The sequence below is a fragment of the Rhineura floridana genome, chromosome 17 (assembly GCF_030035675.1).
Source record: "Rhineura floridana isolate rRhiFlo1 chromosome 17, rRhiFlo1.hap2, whole genome shotgun sequence".
NCBI classification, from domain to species: Eukaryota; Metazoa; Chordata; class Lepidosauria; order Squamata; family Rhineuridae; genus Rhineura; species Rhineura floridana.
Window position 1 is genome coordinate 882,808 of NC_084496.1, and position 18,284 is coordinate 901,091.

General features: G+C 54.7%; 2 protein-coding genes across 2 annotated transcripts; one reads left to right on the forward strand and one right to left on the reverse strand.

The window, feature by feature from the left end:
• The first annotated feature begins 743 nt into the window (after positions 1-743).
• On the forward strand, positions 744-12,995 carry PLK1 (polo like kinase 1). The gene is made up of 10 exons (XM_061600206.1): positions 744-1,352; positions 5,094-5,262; positions 6,437-6,581; positions 7,439-7,532; positions 8,805-9,024; positions 9,522-9,680; positions 9,833-9,910; positions 10,505-10,659; positions 11,268-11,450; positions 12,289-12,995. Exons 1-10 carry the CDS (start codon positions 951-953, stop codon positions 12,493-12,495), a joined length of 1,812 nt encoding a protein of 603 aa, XP_061456190.1. The 5' UTR covers positions 744-950; the 3' UTR covers positions 12,496-12,995.
• Positions 12,996-16,540: 3,545 nt separating this feature from the next.
• LOC133372023 (ras-related protein Rap-2c-like) lies at positions 16,541-18,067 on the reverse strand. The gene has a single exon (XM_061600220.1). The coding sequence runs from the start codon at positions 18,013-18,015 to the stop codon at positions 17,353-17,355; it is 663 nt and encodes a 220-aa protein (XP_061456204.1). The 5' UTR covers positions 18,016-18,067; the 3' UTR covers positions 16,541-17,352.
• Between the last annotated feature and the right edge of the window lie 217 nt (positions 18,068-18,284).

Consider the following 18,284-nt stretch of genomic DNA (forward strand, 5'->3'; position numbering starts at 1 on the left):
ATCTGATGCCCCCACACAATTAAGTCATCACAATTTATTTATAGCGCAGTCCTAAATCTACTCAGAAATAAATCCCAATGAATTCGATGGGGTTTACTCCCAGGTAAGTGGGGTTAGGATTGCAGTCTATGGACTTAATTTATAGGAGTGTTTATGTACCACCAGCCCCTAAAAAATCTAACAATTTATACTATAACATTATAAAACCACAGAACAAACGGATAACACTCAGTTTGGTTGGTTGCTCCCCCGTTCTTCAGTATCTCAGGGCGGCTCACAATAAGAACGCCAAAATAACAACAAAATAATCCAAACAGTCAGAGCAGTAACAGCTGAAAAGTCAAACGCGCGGAGAAAACGATGCAATCCTACGCACAAGCGAAGGGAACCAAGCAAAGGCGGTGAGCGAGCACTTTTAAAGAGCGAGCGCGGAAGGCGCCTCCTCGGCAGCAAGTCGGTTCGGCGGCCCTTCCCGAAGAGCCCAGGCGGGCAAAACCCCACGCCGGGTCCGGACCGGCAGCGCTCTCCCAGGCACGCTTACTCGGGAGGAAAGCGCGCAAAGGGCGGCAGCGGCGGCTTAACGGGAGCTTCCGCGGGGCCGCGGCAGAGCTGCCTTCGCTCCCGGGCAGAGACCCGACCAGCGGTTCCTAGAGCCGCCTCCCTGCAGGCGGGGCTGCTCTGGGCGGGGCCCCTCCTGGGTGGGCGGTCTCGCGCACCGGTTCCCGTGCTGCTCCGGGGCGCTGGAGGCGGGTTGGAGTTTAAATCCTGCCGGCCAATGGGGAGCGCGCTCGGGGCGCCGTAACGCTCCGGCTCCAGGTTTGAAAATTGGTTCAGTCGCAGCAGGAGCCGCCGCCGGCCCGGGAGTCGTTGCTGGGCTTCCGTGACGGCTCTGGGTGCGCCCGCAGGGGGAGCGGAGGCGCAGCGCCGGCAGGAGCGGGAGGGCGCAGAGGATGAGCGCGGCGGTGCCCAGCAGGGGGTCCCGCCCGGGGTCGGGGACGGCGGCGACGGCTGCGCCTGGCGGGGGCAGCGGCAAGAGCCGGGGGGCGCCGGAGAGCAAGGCCATACCGGAGGTGCTGGTGGACCCGCGGAGCCGTCGGCGCTACCTGCTGGGGCGCTTCCTGGGCAAGGGCGGCTTCGCCAAGTGCTACGAGATCACCGACGCGGAGAGCAAGGAGGTCTTCGCCGGCAAGATCGTGCCCAAGTCGCTGCTGCTGAAGGCGCCGCAGAAGGAGAAGATGGCCATGGAGGTCGCCATCCACCGCAGCCTCCAGCACCGCCACGTGGTCGGCTTCCACGGCTTCTTCGAGGACAGCAGCTTCGTCTTCGTCGTCCTCGAGCTCTGCCGGCGGCGGGTAGGGCGGGCTGGCGGGGCAGGGGCAGGCTTTGGGCTCCCTCCTCGACGGGGCGGCCCGAGCGGCGCTGAGCAGCCCGAGGCGAGGGGGAAGGGCCGCTGGGCCTCAGGCAGCCGCTCCCTGACTGGTTGGGCCGGCCGGCCGGCGGGCGAGCGCTCGCTCGCATGAGATGCCAGGCCGTAGCCATAGCTTCGGCTTGGCATGGGGTTGGATCCGGTTCCCCGGGTGACGGCCTCTCATTGGAGAGGGCTGCAGGAGGGTTGCTTTGCTGGCGATGCTCTCCAGTGTCCGAATAAGCCCATTCTCTCGCTCCTTCGATGCTTTCTAGATAGTGCCTCTGAGCACGTACAGAGTGCTTCCTCCCCCCCCCAAAAAAAACCCACTTAGGTGGCCGCTCTTTGTAGGCCTTGACACCTTCCTTGTAGAAAGCTTCCCTGACTCCAGAACTGGAGGGGAGCGGCAACCTCCTTTGCCGCTGTCTTAAGTTCTGCTGTTGCCCCAGCCCCCTCCCAGAGGAGCTGCTTTGGCATCCCTTGCTGTGGGAGAGAGGACCTGGGCTCTGATCAGCCCCACTGAAACGCAGGCAGCTGAGCAGCAGGTTAAAGCCTCAACCTATAAGTTTAAAGTTCCTCGGTGGGCCCAGAACCTTTTGCCAAGGGGGAGATGATCCCGGTGCCCTTACAATGTTGATTAAAATGGCAGGGTGGTTATGGTTATTGTTGTTATCATTTATTAGTCTCTTGATACCCAAAGGTCCCCAAGCGACTTACTCGGTGTTAAAACAAAAACACATAAAACACGCTATGAAAACATAACAATAAGCAACAACAAAACAATAGTAATAGGAACCCCAACGCAGCCACAGAAAGGTTTGGTAGTGTATTAAAAACAAAACATCATCTCAGTCTATCCAGTGCCTGGGCGAAAAGGTACATCTTTGCTCGGAGCCTAAAATATGTCAATGACAGTGCCAGGCGGGCCTCACTGGGGAGCACATTCCACAGACGGGGAGCCACCACTGAAAAGCCCCCTCCCATGTCGGGGTGGTGGTGGAGAAGGGCCTTAGAGGAAGATCTAAGGGTCTGGGTAGGTTCATATCAGGGGAGGCATTCCAAAATATATGGGGGGCTGAGCTGTAAAGAGCTTTATAGGTCAAAACCAGCGCTTTGAATTGGGTTTGGGAGCGGACAGTCAGCAGATAAAATTGGAACAGGATGGGTGTTATATGCTGTGCTTCCTTGAGCCCATCAGCCATCATGCAGCTGCATTCTGCACTAACTGAAGCTTCCAAACCTTCTCAAAGGCAGCCCCACTTAAAGCGCATTGCAGTAATCCAACCTTGAGGTTGCCAGAGCATAGATTACGGTAGCCAGGTTATTCCTGCCCAGACAGGGTTGCAGTTGGGGCAGCGGCCTAAGCTGAGGGAAGCTTTGGTCCATGTCTCAGAGGCCCTAGAAAGGAGCTGTTGTTTGCCTGTCATCTTTGAGGCTCTCTTGCTCATTGGCTGAGCTCTTGTGATGTCATGGAACGTTTGCAGGCTTTGAACTGAAAAGGGGGAAGGTGTGGCCAATAGGATGCTGGTAAGCCATGCGGCTTCTGTGATGGGCACCAAAGGTTGGCATCACACAGGCCCACCCCAAGATGGCAGGAGCCATGGTGCTGCGAGGAAGAGCCTGGGGCACAAAAGGAGGCTTGAGGTGGCAGTGGGTTGGGGGGAAAACCACGCAGGAGTAAACTGCGGGCAGCAAGAAAAAGGCAATATCCGTGTCCTTGCATTTGTTTGCCACTTTCCTGCTTTCCTTAAACGCCCAAGAAGAGCCTGGCTGCTGTGCCTGCCCAGACGCCCCTTGCGCTTATTAAAGCTGGATTAACTAAGCACATAGAAGAACAAGCCTTGCTGAAGCAGAGCCAGCATGGCTTCTGCAAGGGAAAGTCCTGTCTCAGTAACCTATTAGAATTCTTTGAGAGTGTCAACAAGCATATAGATAGAGGTGATCCAGTGGACATATGTACTTAGACTTTCAAAAAGCGTTTGACAAGGTACCTCACCAAAGGCTTCTGAGGAAGCTTAGCAGTCATGGAATAAGAGAGGTCCTCTTGTGGATAAGGAATTGGTTAAGAAGCAGAAAGCAGAGAGTAGGAATAAACGGACAGTTCTCCCAATGGAGGGCTGTAGAAAGTGGAGTCCCTCAAGGATCGGTATTGGGACCTGTACTTTTCAACTTGTTCATTAATGACCTAGAATTAGGAGTGAGCAGTGAAGTGGCCAAGTTTGCTGATGACACTAAATTGTTCAGGGTTGTTAAAACAAAAAGGGATTGCGAAGAGCTCCAAAAAGACCTCTCCAAACTGAGTGAATGGGCGGAAAAATGGCAAATGCAATTCAATATAAACAAGTGTAAAATTATGCATATTGGACCAAAAAATCTTAATTTCACATATACGCTCATGGGGTCTGAACTGGCGGTGACCGACCAGGAGAGAGACCTCGGGGTTGTAGTGGACAGCACAATGAAAATGTCGACCCAGTGTGCGGCAGCTGTGAAAAAGGCAAATTCCATGCTAGCAATAATTAGGAAAGGTATTGAAAATAAAACAGCCGATATCATAATGTCGTTGTATAAATCTATGGTGCGGCCGCATTTGGAATACTGTGTACAGTTCTGGTCGCCTCATCTCAAAAAGGATATTATAGAGTTGGAAAAGGTTCAGAAGAGGGCAACCAGAATGATCAAGGGGATGGAGCAACTCCCTTACGAGGAAAGGTTGCAGCATTTGGGGCTTTTTAGTTTAGAGAAAAGGCGGGTCAGAGGAGACATGATAGAAGTGTATAAAATTATGCATGGCATTGAGAAAGTGGATAGAGAAAAGTTCTTCTCCCTCTCTCATAATACTAGAACTCGTGGACATTCAAAGAAGCTGAATGTTGGAAGATTCAGGACAGACAAAAGGAAGTACTTCTTTACTCAGCGCATAGTTAAACTATGGAATTTGCTCCCACAAGATGCAGTAACGGCCACCAGCTTGGATGGCTTTAAAAGAAGATTAGACATATTCATGGAGGACAGGGCTATCAATGGCTACTAGCCATGATGGCTGTGCTGTGCCACCCTAGTCAGAGGCAGCATGCTTCTGAAAACCAGTTGCCGGAAGCCTCAGGAGGGGAGAGTGTTCTTGCACTCGGGTCCTGCTTGCGGGCTTCCCCCAGGCACCTGGTTGGCCACTGTGAGAACAGGATGCTGGACTAGATGGGCCACTGGCCTGATCCAGCAGGCTCTTCTTATGTTCTTATGCGCTGGAGACTCCAGCGGCCAGTCAGTCCCCTTATGCTGCAGGCTGCATAACGTGAGGCGTAGCCGGTCTCTGGCTAAGGTGATTGGAAAGGCACAATGCGCTTTGGTGCCCAGGGGTAGGAAGGAGGTGCCGTTGCTGTGACTGCATGTGAGAGGGAGGAAGCCGATCTATTCTCAGTTGGCCTTAAAATTAGCATCCACTTAATGGGGGGTGGGGGGAGGGCCGTAGCCCAGTGCTGTGTGTGCAGGTTCACCCTGGGCGTCTCCACGCAGGCCTGGGAAAGACGCCTGCCTGAACCCCTGCGGTGCCACTTCCATGCTAAGCTGGGTGGCTCAGGGGTCCGGCTTGGTGTAAAGCAGCGTCCTGTGTTTCACGGCGGGCCATCTGTCCCGTCGCTTTTCTCTCTGTCTTCACGGTGCTCCTGTCTTTCTCTCCCCGCCCCATAAGTCCCTTTTGGAGCTACACAAGCGGCGGAAAGTGCTGACGGAGCCAGAAGCCCGCTACTACCTGCGGCAGATCATCCAAGGCTGCCAGTACCTGCACAGTAACAGGGTCATCCACCGCGACCTCAAGCTGGGCAACTTGTTCCTTAATGATGACATGGAGGTGAAGATAGGTAAGGGGGCTTGTGTGGGGCCTGGGTGAACCCTCAGCCATTGGCTCACAGCCTGGGACAGTGGGGGTTGTATCTCGCTGTGTGTGTGTGTGGGGGGGGAACAGGGCTATAGTGGCCTGGCCCCAAATAATTTGCTGCCCGCTGATGCAGAGGACCTGTTTTTCCTGTCATTCAACTTGGTGGTGGGTCTTACAGTCTAATGATGGCATCTAGGAATTTTAGCCGGCTCTAATTTTAGCTGGGCCAGGGAATGGCTGTAACTCAGTGGCAGAGTGTCTGCTTTGGGAAAGGCTCCCTTCCTGAAACTCTAGAAGAGAGCCGCTGCCAGCCAGTGCAGACCAGGGGTGGGGAACCTTTTTGACTCCAGGATCTGCCTTGTGGGCCAAATGTGAGAGGTGGGCATGGCGTCCACCTGTCTATTACATAATGTTATTATGACATCTCTTGACAGATGGGCAAGGGTGCCCCCTGTCACAACCCCTTGCGCTTCCCTTCAGTCTCCATGATCACAGGTCACAAATGCCTTTGCCAAGTCTCCCTGCGTTCCCCTTTCAATTCTCCAACGTTGGGGCCTTCAAGGTGGAGCGGGGAGATTTGTTGTTAATTAATTAATTAATCTGTTTGTCACCTCATACCCAGTGGCCTCTAGGCAACGTACAACACACTTCATTTATTTATTTACTTATTTAATTCTTTTTTGTTTGATTTAGATAAAAGTATATAATGTACAAAATTTTAAAACCCAAAAAGGACTAGGGCAGCATACCAAAGGCCTGAGTGAACAGGAAGGTCTTTGCCTGGCACCTAAAGATGGATAAAGAAGGCGCCAGGCATGCCTCCCTGGGGAGAGCATTCCACAGCTGGGGAGGGGGATGCCACTGAAAAGGCTCTGCACCTCCCTTGAACGAAGAAGGGCCTCTGGTGACGATCGCAGGGTCTGGGCCGGTTCCTGTGGGGAGAGGCAGTCCTTGAGGTATGGAGGTCCTGAGCTGCACAAGGCTTTGCAAGTCAAAGCCAGCACTTGGAATTGGCTTGGAAAATATAAACAAAGGAAGCCCTTCGTTTTCCCCCCTGGCCCTTCCCATCTCTGCCTGCTAAGGAAGCCCTAGAGCAGACGCTTCCATTTGGGACCTCTGGTGCAGCCTTGACCAGGGATGCCTCTGTGTTTGTTCAGGTGACTTTGGCTTAGCCACCAAAGTAGAGTACGACGGTGAGCGGAAGAAGACGCTGTGCGGGACGCCCAACTACATCGCCCCAGAGGTGTTGGGCAAGAAAGGCCACAGCTTCGAGGTGGATGTCTGGTCCATCGGCTGCATCATGTAGGTGGCGCTGCATGGAGTTGGGCGGTCTGTGGGCCAGTGGAGGAGCATCCCCCACCCGTGGTATCTCAGGGGCGACTTGGGTGTAAGCACTGGGCTTGATGCTGCCCGTTAGGCTGTGAAGCTGCCCATGAAAGAGACTCTCCCTGCCTCTGCTGCTGTGAAATCAAGAGAGGAAAATTTGGGACAATGAACTCGTGAGGTCTTAGGAGTTGCAGCCTTTTTTCTTCCTTCCACAATTTGGAGGAAAATGTGGTCCTGCCCCCCAAAGAAACTTCCTGTTTCCTTTCCACAGATGCACCACACAAGGCATGAGACTATTCTGGGATGTGTCCAGCGGTAACACTTGTCGATGCCTCTTGATTTTAGCTATGGGGACTGTCGAGGACAAATACCTTTGGGTGTATTTGTTTAGGCCAGCGGGGCTGAAGGGAGTTGTGGCCCAAAACCTCTGCGGGAGGCTAGTTTAGGCACAGCCTGTCTGTCCCCCTCAACACTGACCACTGGAGGAAAGGGAAGAGGCTTTTCTTAAGTCCTGTACCAAGTCTCTGCCTCTGCTGAAATGGGGGGACGTTACCACCCTTGTGCAAATGCGAAGGGCTGAGAGGTATGGTTGGGCACGCTCAGTAAAATCACGGGCGACTGTCCCCACGGTGGCCTGAGACCACATGGTTTGAGGAGCAGGGGGTTGGGCTGTATGAACGTGGCTTGAGAAAAGAGGTTTCCTTCCAAAGGGATCGGGTCCCTCCCTGGACGACCCAGTGGTGAAATGCTTGAGGGCTCAGTGGGCTTCCTGGTGTTCCTCTCCACCTTGCATCTGCAGGCGATGGGTTTCCATGCATGGTCTCTCCTTGCAGGTACACCCTCCTGGTTGGGAAGCCACCCTTTGAAACCTCCTGTCTGAAAGAAACGTACATCCGAATTAAGAACAACGAGTACACCATTCCAACGGTACGGTCTTGGATGGGCACAGTGTAGCTAGGAATTGATTTGGGTGTCAAGAGTGGGCACCATTGACTCTTGGAGCTGGTGCTGGTTAGAACTGGGATTCTGGATGGCTTTTCCTCTGAATTTCTAACCTGCCTCATCTGGAGGGCTTGAGGTGAGGGTGGCACCATGGGGAACAATCGAGCCAGCACAAAACACAGAATTAAAACTGTGCCTTGATTAACATGGCATGTCTACAGAGCGCAATGAGTAGCTTTAAAAAGCAAAACTTGTTTCTGTTGCTCTGCTTTGATTTCTGCTTTCTTTCCATGTTGTCAGTGTGGGCTGACCGTGGTGTTCCAGGACAAACGCTGGGGTGGCTCATCTGTGGCCTTCCCATTGATGTTGGACTACATCTCCCATCAGACCTGACGGTTGGCCATGCTGGTTGAGCCTGATGGGAGCTGGAATCCAGCAACATCTGGAGGTTCAAAGAGAAGGAACGCTTCAGTAAATTATTCAAACTTTTGAAAAACTTACCAAACATTGTAAAATTTGTAGTAATTCATTACAATTATTTAAAAAATTAATGGGGGATCCATGGCTGCCCCTCCCACTTGCAGGAATATGCAAATTAGAACAGTAGGATGGGCAGCTACTATCTCCTGAGCAGGTCACCAACGGGGTGGTTGTCGCTTCCCAGCATGGCAGCCTCTTTTGGCCTCGTCCCCTTTGCCTCCAGTCCTTTCCTGTGAGGAAACTGAGGAGGGGAGAGTCTGTTAAATGCACAGGTGGTTTCTTCAGGGTCTGATGCCAGCACAGGTAGCCGCTGTTGCAAAACCCCCTTTTTATGTGCACAGACCTGTGGGGCTGACTGTCCCTGTCCCCAGCCGCTTCTGTAACGTGAGGGTCTTTTTCTGAGGAGGATTAAACAGCGGAGCCCAGGTTTGTCACGGAGGGCTGTTGTCTCTTACGCCTCCTGTTCCCAGTGGCTCTGGGGCCTCTGTCCGTCCGTGTGCCTGAGCTTTAGCATAAGAAAATACAGCCGCTGGGACTGGGATGTTGCTGGCTACAGAAAGTAGCAGAGAGAGAGACTGGCTCAGAAGGTCCCAAGGAGCTTGCAGGCCCCCTGAAGGGGCATCCCTTGGGAACCCGGATCCTGAGGCCTTGTGCTCCAGGTGCTGAGACCAGGGGCCTGTAGCTGAGGCTGCCTCTGGGGACCTCTTGCTGTGCGGCGCTGGCATTCCTTGGCTTCCGTTCTCTTCCAACCGCTCCTCTCCCTCCCCACCCTTGCAGCACATCAACCCTCTAGCTGCTACCCTCATCCAGAAGATGCTGCGGTCTGACCCGTCTGCGCGCCCCACCGTTGACGAGCTGCTGAGCGACGACTTCTTCACGACGGGCTACATCCCTTCCCGGCTGCCCACCACCTGCCTCACTGTGGCCCCCAGGTTCTCTCTGGCCCCGACCGGGTTTGACCCCAGCGGGAGAAAGCCTCTCACAGTGGTTAACAAAGGTGAGGGGGAAGGGGTTAAAAAAGAGGAAAGACCATCGCCCAGGAAGAAACGGGGGTGGTGGCAGGGGGAGGATAGCGGCTGCTGGTGGATTTGTCAAACAGCTGGATGAGGGGCTTTCTGTCTCTTCATGGCCCCCTGCCCAGGGCAGCAACAGCATGGCAGCAAAACAGTCCGGTTTAAAACTCTAAGTAAATAATTATAATTTAAGAACATCTAAAACGTTTAAAGACAATTGACGGCAGAATAGGAAAATACCTGTATAAAGTCCAGTGAAAACCAGTTGAAACGGAGCACAGGCAGCTTCTGGAAGAGGCCCTTGCTCAGTCTGGACAGGAAGTGGCTTTAGCTGATGAGTGGCCAGTGATGCCCAGCGGCCTCCAGTTGGGGGAACCTGCTGGGAACCCTGGAGCGCTGCTGCCACCCAGTGCCGCTGAAGCTGTGCTAGGCTGGCCAGTGGTCTAAGGCAGCCTCCCACGCTCCTCTCTTTCCTGCTCAGGACCAGAGAGCCCTGTGCTAGACAAGCTGCCTGAGAAGGAAGAGGAGGTGGTCCTGCGGGAGCCAAGTGGGCCGGGAGACAGCCACCTGGCCGACCTGCTGCAGCAGCTGACCCTGGTCAACGCCTCCAAGCCCTCGGAAAGAGCACCAGTTAGACAAGGTATGGGCGTGTGTGTGTGTGGAGCAGGGGGAGTGCTTTGGTCTGGGGGTGGGGAAGGCCTCGCCCTTGAGCCAACCTGGGTTGCCTGCCTGCCCGTGTTTCCCTCCCTCCTTTAAAAGCTCATTTTGCTAACGGGCAGCTCTCTTTTCCAGAGGAGGCCGAAGACCCAGCCTGCATCCCCATCTTCTGGGTTAGCAAATGGGTGGACTACTCGGACAAGTACGGCCTAGGTGGGTAGCAAGCAGGCTCTGGAGAAAGCTTTGGAAACAAGCAAACCCAACTGCAAGCGAGGCAAGCCTGCATTTCGTGCTGCCACTCGCGTGACTTCTTAATTAGTCTTTTTATTTTCATGAGAGTACTGATAAGAAGAGGGGGGAAATGCATGCAAGACCCTGAAAACGTTCAGGAGGGATAATAAGACATAAAGGCAAAGGCGCGAGTTCAGCAACAGAACCGATAAAGGTCCCTGAGGTAGAAAAAGTGCTTGGGGTTATGCCGGTGGTGTTGTCAGTTGATGTCTGGCATTTTGTGACTCTTCCTATCTGAAAGAGACTGCCTTGGAAGGCCTGTTTCAGGACCAAGACCTCTGCCAAACTGTGCCACGCTTCCCTAAGGGGGCCTCCGCAAGGTCCAGGTCCTGCATGATGCATGGCTCAGTTGAGCACAGGGCGCCTGAGTCCTTGGCATCTTGGGTGAGAAAGGGGGTTGGGGTAGGAGGCTAAGAAAGGAGCCCGAGACCCTTGACAGCTTCCACCGTTGAAAGACAATTGTATCCAGCTTGGTGTAAGGCAGCTGCGAGTGTCCCTCTGCCCTCTCAACCACAGGCTACCAGCTATGCGACAACAGCGTTGGGGTCCTCTTCAATGACTCGACACGTCTCATCATGTACGACGACGGGGACAGCCTGCAATACATTGAGCAGAACGGCTCCGAGTCATATTTCAACGTCCGCTCTTACCCAGATGCTTTCAACAAGAAGGTCAGTGACTCGAGAGGTGCCAAAGAGACTAATTCTGGCCATGTGCAAAGTGCCCTTCCCTTGCCACCATGTAGCCACAACCACGGCCCTTGTGCATCTGAGATGAATCAGGGAGCAGCGTCCGGGCAGTGCTGAGCCCTGTTTGTTTTTTTGTGGGTTTTTTTTTGCAAAAGAAGCCACTGTTCCCATGCTAAGGTGTCAGTCCAGAGTGCCACTGGTCCTGCCTAGCTGTGAGCAGGCTGCTGCTTCAGTTTTCCGTGGGGCTTAAAGTAAGATAACATCCGTGTGCAGTTGCTTGTAAGCAAATCCTGGTGAATGCAGGCTCCCTGCAAGAGATTTGGGGCTCACGGAGTGCCCATCAGGCTAGGATGTTTTCTTACTTATTTATTTTGTATCCTGCCCTTCCAGAAGGAACCCAGGGCACCAAACAAGCAATAAAATACTAAAAATTGTTTTTTAAAAATCTTAAAAACAAAACATATTAATCATGTTTTTTTAAAAACCTTGCAGGGCTCTTTGCTGTGAACAGCTTTTAGAGGCCTGCTTGTACATGGTGGCTGGCCTGGGCCATGCTACTAGCAGGCTGATGTGCTCTTTCTCCCCTGCAGATCACGCTGCTGAAATATTTCCGGAACTACATGAGTGAGCACTTGCTGAAAGCGGGGGCCAACATCACCCCCCGAGAGGGAGATGAGCTGGCGCGTCTCCCCTACTTGTGCACGTGGTTCCGCACTCGCAGTGCCATCATCCTGCACCTGAGTAATGGCACTGTGCAGATCAACTTCTTCCAGGTGATGTAACAAGAGTGGGACTGTCTCACGCCCCCCCCCCAGCTTGCATGCATTTTGGGGCGGGTTTTAGAGCTGGAAACCCCCCCCCCAATGGAAAGATTGGTATACTCCTTTGAGATGAAGGACGGGTTATACATTGAATAAATAACAGCATGTTTCTCGCTGCCTGTTATCTGAACTTGTTCAAACCGGAGTACCACAGCCATCTCTTGAGCCGATTTTCTCTCACGTAGGATTTCTGTGTGCAGGCTCCCTCTTTGCCTGCCTTGAGAGTGGCAGGATTCCCAGCAGCAAGCTGTGGGGCCCCTTGCTCCTTTGCATGGTGCACAGGGGACGTGATCTTCCTGCCTCAACAAACGCCTTTGAGTTAGGGTTAAGGAGCTGGTGTGTGTAGAATTCTGTTCTGGTGTTTTTTCGAAACACTTAAAGCGAGGGTGGGGAACCCAAGGGCCACGTTTCCTTCTGGGTAGTCTCCCAGGGGCTGCATCCCAGTGGTGAGCAAAGCCAAGGGCAATAGTACATGTGCCTAGCTTACAGGCTACAGACGCGCATGCCCCTCTCTACCTTCCCTCCATCAGGTGTGGCCAATGTGGTGTGTCCTCCATGTTTTGCTGGGCTATACCACCCACTATCCCTGGCCACTGGCCATGCTGACTAGGGCCGACAGGAGTCGAAGTCCAGTAACATTGGGGGGGCTCCAGGTGCCCCACTCCCGTCTTGCAGAAAATTGGAATGTGTCCCATTTTTAAAAGTGTCTCCTGTCATCCCCCACTGCCTCGACGTCGCCATCCTCTGCTGGGCGAGCCCAGTGGATGCTCACCCTTTCCTCTGCCTGCAGGACCACACCAAGGTCATCCTCTGCCCCTTGATGGCGGCCGTCACCTACATCAATGAGAAGCGGGAGTTCCGCACCTACAAGCTGACCCTGGTGGAGGAGTTTGGCTGCTGCAAGGAGCTGGCCAGCCGCCTCCGCTACGCCCGCACCATGGTGGAGAAGCTGCTGAGCTACAAGTCGGGCTCTGCCTCTACAAAGCCTATCACTTAGCACTCTTCTCCTGCTGCTGGGACAGACTCTTCTGGTTCCAAAACTGTTAACAGGCCCTGGCTTTGTGGTCCTCCCCTCCCAGCCGGAGCCATCTCTGCCTGGCCGGGTTCGGGCAGAAAGAGGCAGGCCCAAGAGCAGCATGTAGCCAGGCAATGCTCCCTACAGGGGACCCAGCAATGGACCCCAGCCTAGAAAACTCTTTAACTGGTTTTTTAAAAAAGGATTTGTTTTCTCCTGATTCTGCTGGAGAAGCAGCCCCCTTTTCTTCCTGTTCGCACCCACCCCATGCAGAGGTCTGTCTGGGGAGCCTTCCTCTTCTGGGTGCTCCATCCCTTCTCATCTTCCTCCTGTGGTTACAGTGTCTGGAGGTGTTGCTCTTGCCTGTTTGTTCTTTTGCCTCTCAGCCACCACAGCTTTTAATATTGAAACTAAACTCTGCCTCAAACTAAACCTTTTGTACATTGCTCAATAAAGATGATTATTTGGAAACTGCAGATGTACAGCAGGGGCTCCTCTGAGCTGGCTTCTCTGTCCTTGCACTCTTGGGAAATAATCTCCTGCCTGATTCAGGGAGCCTTTCTCACAACACAGTGCCAAAGGGCTTCAGCTTTATTCAGAAACTGTCTGGCCTCTTGCAAGCTTCTGCGGATGTGTGCATAGAAAGAAGCCAGACCGGTTGTAAAATGAAACATGCTGGGGCAGGGAGGACAGCAGCAGGCGCCAAAGGGTAAGATCCCCTTTTATTTCAGAAGTTGGGGGTCCCAGTCACTGCAATAGCTGCCTTTCGGTCAACAGACTGGCTGCCTTTTCCCTTTTAACCTAACTAGGATTGTCCCACAGCTGGGCTTCCCTCCAGCTCAACGAATTTGCGGAGCACTTCCAGGACAAGATTGCATGCATCCGTCGGGACTTAGACTCTGATGTTATGACAGATTAATCCATTGAAGTGTCCAGAGCGCGGCCTTGTCCTTTATTATTGGATGAATTTCAGTTGGTGCAGCTCGAGGAAGTGGACAAGGTGCTTGGAATGGTGCGGGCGACCACGTCTGCTCTGGACCCTTGCCCATCTTGGCTGGTGAAGACTAGCAGGGCTGTAACCGCCGGCTGGGCCAGGGAGGTAATAAATGCCTCCTTGAGAGAGGGAGTAGTCCGTGGTGGTCTCAAGGAGGCAATAATAAGACCTCTTTTTTAAAGAAACCTTTGGACCCAGATGTTTTGAACAACTACAGACCGGTGGCGAATGTCCCTTTTTTGGGCAAGGTTCTGGAGTGGGTGGTTGCCGGCCAGCTCCAGGCGCTCTTGGATGAAACCGATTATCTGGATCCGTTTCAATCCGGTTTTAGGTCCGGTTTTGGCACTGAAACAGCCTTGGTTGCCCTGTATGATGACCTTTGTCGGGAGAGGGACAGGGGGAGTGTGACTCTGTTGATTCTCCTTGATCTCTCAGCGGCGTTTGATACCATCGACCATGGTATCCTTCTGGGGAGGCTCGCGGAGTTGGGAGTTGGGGGCACTGCTTGGCAGTGGCTCTGCTCCTACTTAGCGGATCGTCGCCAGAAGGTAGTGCTTGGGGAACATTACTCGACACCCTGGACTCTCCATTGTGGAGTCCCTCAGGGGTCGGTTTTGTCCCCCATGCTTTTTAACATCTACATGCAGCCTCTGGGTGCGGTCATCCGGAGTTTTGGAGTGCGTTGCCATCAGTACGCTGATGACACGCAGCTCTACTTCTCCTTTTCACCTTCCACAGGTGAGACTGTTGATGTGCTGAACCGTTGCCTGACTGCGATAATGGACTGGATGAGAGCTAATAAACTGAAACTCAATCCAGACAAGACTGAGACACTGTTGGTGAGCTCTTTCCCTGCTCAGATGGTGGATGCTTACCCTGTTCTAGATGGGGTTACACTCCCCTTGAAGGAACAGGTTTGTAGTTTGGGGGTCCTTTTTGACCCTTCCTTGTCGCTCGAGGCTCAAGTGGCCTCGGTGGCACGGAATGTGTTTTACCACCTGTGCTTAGTAGCCCAACTACGCCCCTATCTGGACAGTGATGATCTCGCCTCGGTTGTTCACGCTCTGGTAACTTCTAGATTGGATTACTGTAACGCGCTCTACGAAGGGCTGCCCTTGAAAACTGTTCGGAAACTTCAGCTAGTGCAAAATGCGGCAGCCAGGCTGTTGACAAGGACCAATCGGTCTGCGCATATAACACCTGTCCTGGCTCGCTTGCACTGGCTACCTATTTGTTTCCGAGCTAGATTCAAGGTGCTGGTATTGACCTATAAAGCCTTACACGGTGTGGGACCGCAATACCTTGTGGAACGCCTCTCCCGCTATAAACCTACCCGTTCACTTCGTTCTGTATCTAAGGCCCTCCTCCGGGTACCAACTCACCAGGATGCCCGGAGGACTGTTACTAGATCTAGGGCCTTTTCTGTGGTGGCCCCCGAATTATGGAACAGCTTACCGGAGGAAATACGCCTGGCGCCTACAGTTCTTTCTTTTAGGCGCCAGGTTAAGACCTGGCTTTACTCCCAGGCATTTTAATGTTTAATGCTTTATGTTTAATGTTCTTAGTTTAATGTGTTCCTTTGTTACTGATTTTATTCTATATTGTATTTTAATCTCGTTTTGTACAGCACCCAGAGAGCTATTAGCTATGGGCGGTCTAGAAATGAAAATAAATAAATAAATAAAATAAAAGCTCCCATCAGCCAGCCACAGTACACCCCTCTGATGGAGGGGTGGGGAATGGCCTGAGGGGCTCAGGAGAAAAGGGGGGGGGCTGCCACTGCTGTTTGAGCGGGTCTTGAACTCTTGCTCCGGATGGATGAGGACTCTGCAAGCCAGGGAGCTTCTGGGGTGCAGAGTTCCTTCTGTATGCTGACCTCTTTCAGCAGTGGCTGCGAGGTACACAAAGCAAATTAGGCTGGTGAGACCAATGCTCCACACCGACTGGCAGCAGCACTCCAGTGCTTCCAGCAGGGGGTCTCCCCGTCAGCCACTGAACTTGGGCCCTTCTGTATGCTCTGCCACTGAGCTAGCCTTTCCCCCTGAACTCGTCTACTTCTGTGGTAGGAAACCTCTTTAAGCCCAAGGGCCACATTCCCCCACGAGTGACCTTCCAGGGGCCACGTGACTGGTGGGCAGAGCAATGGATGCGACTCACCTTTCTATAAGCGGCTATGTTCAAGCCATGCCAAAGTTGAGAGGTTTCCATTCCATCTCTCCACTCAGACAAAGCAAGGGAGGTTGTCACAGTTTGACGGGTGGTGGTGGTGGTTCAGGCAGTGTCGTGGGCATGGTCCTGCAGGGGGGCACACCCCCATCCTCCAGTTCACTGGGTCCTCCGTGTGTGGGTGGTGGTGCCAGCAGTCCTTGCTTGATGGGCACTGGTGATCTTTCCAGATGGACACTGCAGGGGTGTGTGTGTGTGTGCGGCTACTGTTTGTACACCTTCATGTTTCTGATTGAATCCCCCCTCCCTTCCTGGGGGCTGAGCAGGCTATGGCAGCCATTCTGCCAGCATAGGGGTGGCATTCCCCCCCCAATAACTAGAGTGCAGGACTGCTGCAACGTTCAAAGCATAACATGCCTGTCTGGCTGGGATATCCTGCAATAAAGGTCAGTCCCAGGTCCTCTCACCCTACCAGAGTCTTCACCAACCTGCTGCCTGCCAGAGGCTTTTGGAAGCTGCCTCAGAGCATCAGCCAGCCTAGCTGGGCCTCTTCTTCAACCCTGTGTCCCCAGACACTGCCGGAGTACAACTCCCATCATCTCTGACCATTGGCTAAGCTGGCAGTGGACTATGGGAGTTGAAGTCCAACAACTTCTGGAGACCGGCAGTGCCTGTCTGGAGTCTCAGGTAGGAGTTCCTACCTGGGGATGCTGCCAGGGATCAAACTGGGCCCTTCTGCATTCCATGCAGATGCTCTTCCAGTGACCTACAGCCTTTTATTCTTTGGCAGGTTGGCAAGAGGTTGCCTCTGTCTCCACCCCCACCCCGAAAACTCAGAGAGCCCACCTGGCAAGATCATCTTGGGACTATGAAACAGAACTGAAGTTTATTATACAAAACAGGATGACACTGTATTCAAAACACAGCAAGTAACTCAGGTTTAAAACAGCCCTTTAAAAATCCAGCTGGCCAAGACTTCCTCTGACCCTATTTGCTCTGGGCCTGGGAATTTGCCCCTTAGCCAACAATGCTGCTGGCATAGAGCAGCCTGAAGAGCACCCCAGTTGCACCCCGCATTCCAAGTCAAGGCTGGCAGGCAATGTACTGGAAGCAGCCAGCTGCAGGAGAATTTCTGGGGGTCCCAGTTTCCTGCTGCAATCCAGCCTTTTTCTCTCTTGGGTGCACAGGTCTGTGGAGCCCCGGGCACGTCTCCAGCTGGGGTCAGCATTGGGGCAGACAACTGGGAGAGCGCCCACCCCTCCCCCTCACCGCAGAACGGCAGGCTCGCTCTTGGGGCTCATTCGGGAAGGGTCTACGTCCTGGAAAGGGCCAGGAAACTTGATGAGTAACACGCAGCCAAGAGTCAAAACGGAGGCGCCAGGTGGGGAAAAACGCGCAGCCTGCGCTCTCAGCGGGAGCGTCACTTGCAAAACAGGGGGACCCACTTCTGAAGCCCAGGTGGGAAAACGCGGGGCTTCTTTGAGGTCCCACCCCGCGCCCCTTGGTTCAGCCCATGGGCTCTGTCGAGGGAAGGCGGCTTCTTTCTTCCTCTCAGGTCCCTTCTCCAGGTGCGTCCGAGCGCCGTCCCCTCAGCTGCTGCCGGCGGGGAAAGGGGAGCCCGGGGGCGGCGCCTGGTGGGCTTCTTCCGCGCCCGCCGAGTTGCTGCGCCCGGCACCTGCCTAGCAGATGGCGCAGCTCGGGCTCTTCACCGGGCGCCGCCGTGAGGGGGGCGGCGGCGGCTCTTTGGCTAGGGGGTCCGGGATGGAGCGACGCCGGAGGGCAGGGCTAAGGCGCCCGCTGCTGAGCACGTCGACCTGCCGCAGCAGCTCCTGGAAGAGCCCCACCACGTTGCAGCCCTGCTTAGCCGACACCTCGACGTGGCGGGCGCCCCACTCGCGCTGCACCATGGCGGCCAGGCGGGCGGTGCCGGCGGGGCTGGGGCCCAGGTCCATCTTGTTGGCGACCACCACGAGCGGGGCCGGGGCGCCCGGCTTGGCCTCCAGGATCTCGTCGCGCAGCCGCTGCACGGCCTCGAACGAGCCCGGCTCGTGGGGTGAGTAGACGAGGGCGAAGGCGGCGCCGTGGCGGATGCCGAGGCGGCGCATGGCCGGGAAGCTGTAGCTGCCGCTGGTGTCCAGCAGCTCCAGGCGGAGGCGCAGCGCCGGGCCCGGAGGCGGCTCCAGCTCCAGCTCCAGCACGTGCAGCTCTTCCACCGTGCGTCGGTGGCGGGCCTCGAAGGAGTCGTGCAGGAACTGGCGGATCAGCGCCGTCTTGCCCACGCCCGCCGCGCCCAAGAAGACCAGGCGCACCCGCACCTCGGGCACCGCCGGCTGCAGAGCCATCACCAACCACCCTGGAGGCGCAAGCCTGCCTGACTCCGGGCAGCTCGACGCGGCGGCCCCTTTATGCGCGGCGCCCCTGGGCGTTTGCACCCGCTGCCAATCCCGGGGCCGGAGGAGGGCCCTGGCCGGCGGTGGGAGTGGCCGGCTGCTGCACGCCTCGCGGTCCCCCCCCCACCGGGAAGGCCGGTCGCGGGGGCGCTCGGCGGAAGGCGGCCGCTTGTTCCAGGGCTTCGCCACAGAGATGGCGGAGCTCTTTCCAAGACAGTTGC

Bases quoted from the DNA above. Each gene is read 5' to 3' on its own strand.
- PLK1 (XM_061600206.1), top strand. From the start codon at position 951: ATGAGCGCGGCGGTGCCCAGCAGGGGGTCCCGCCCGGGGTCGGGGACG. The intron at 6,582-7,438 runs GTAGGTGGCGCT...CTCTCCTTGCAG, and splicing joins TGGTCCATCGGCTGCATCAT to GTACACCCTCCTGGTTGGGA. The intron at 9,025-9,521 runs GTGAGGGGGAAG...TTTCCTGCTCAG, and splicing joins TCTCACAGTGGTTAACAAAG to GACCAGAGAGCCCTGTGCTA.
- LOC133372023 (XM_061600220.1), bottom strand. From the start codon at position 18,015: ATGGCTCTGCAGCCGGCGGTGCCCGAGGTGCGGGTGCGCCTGGTCTTC.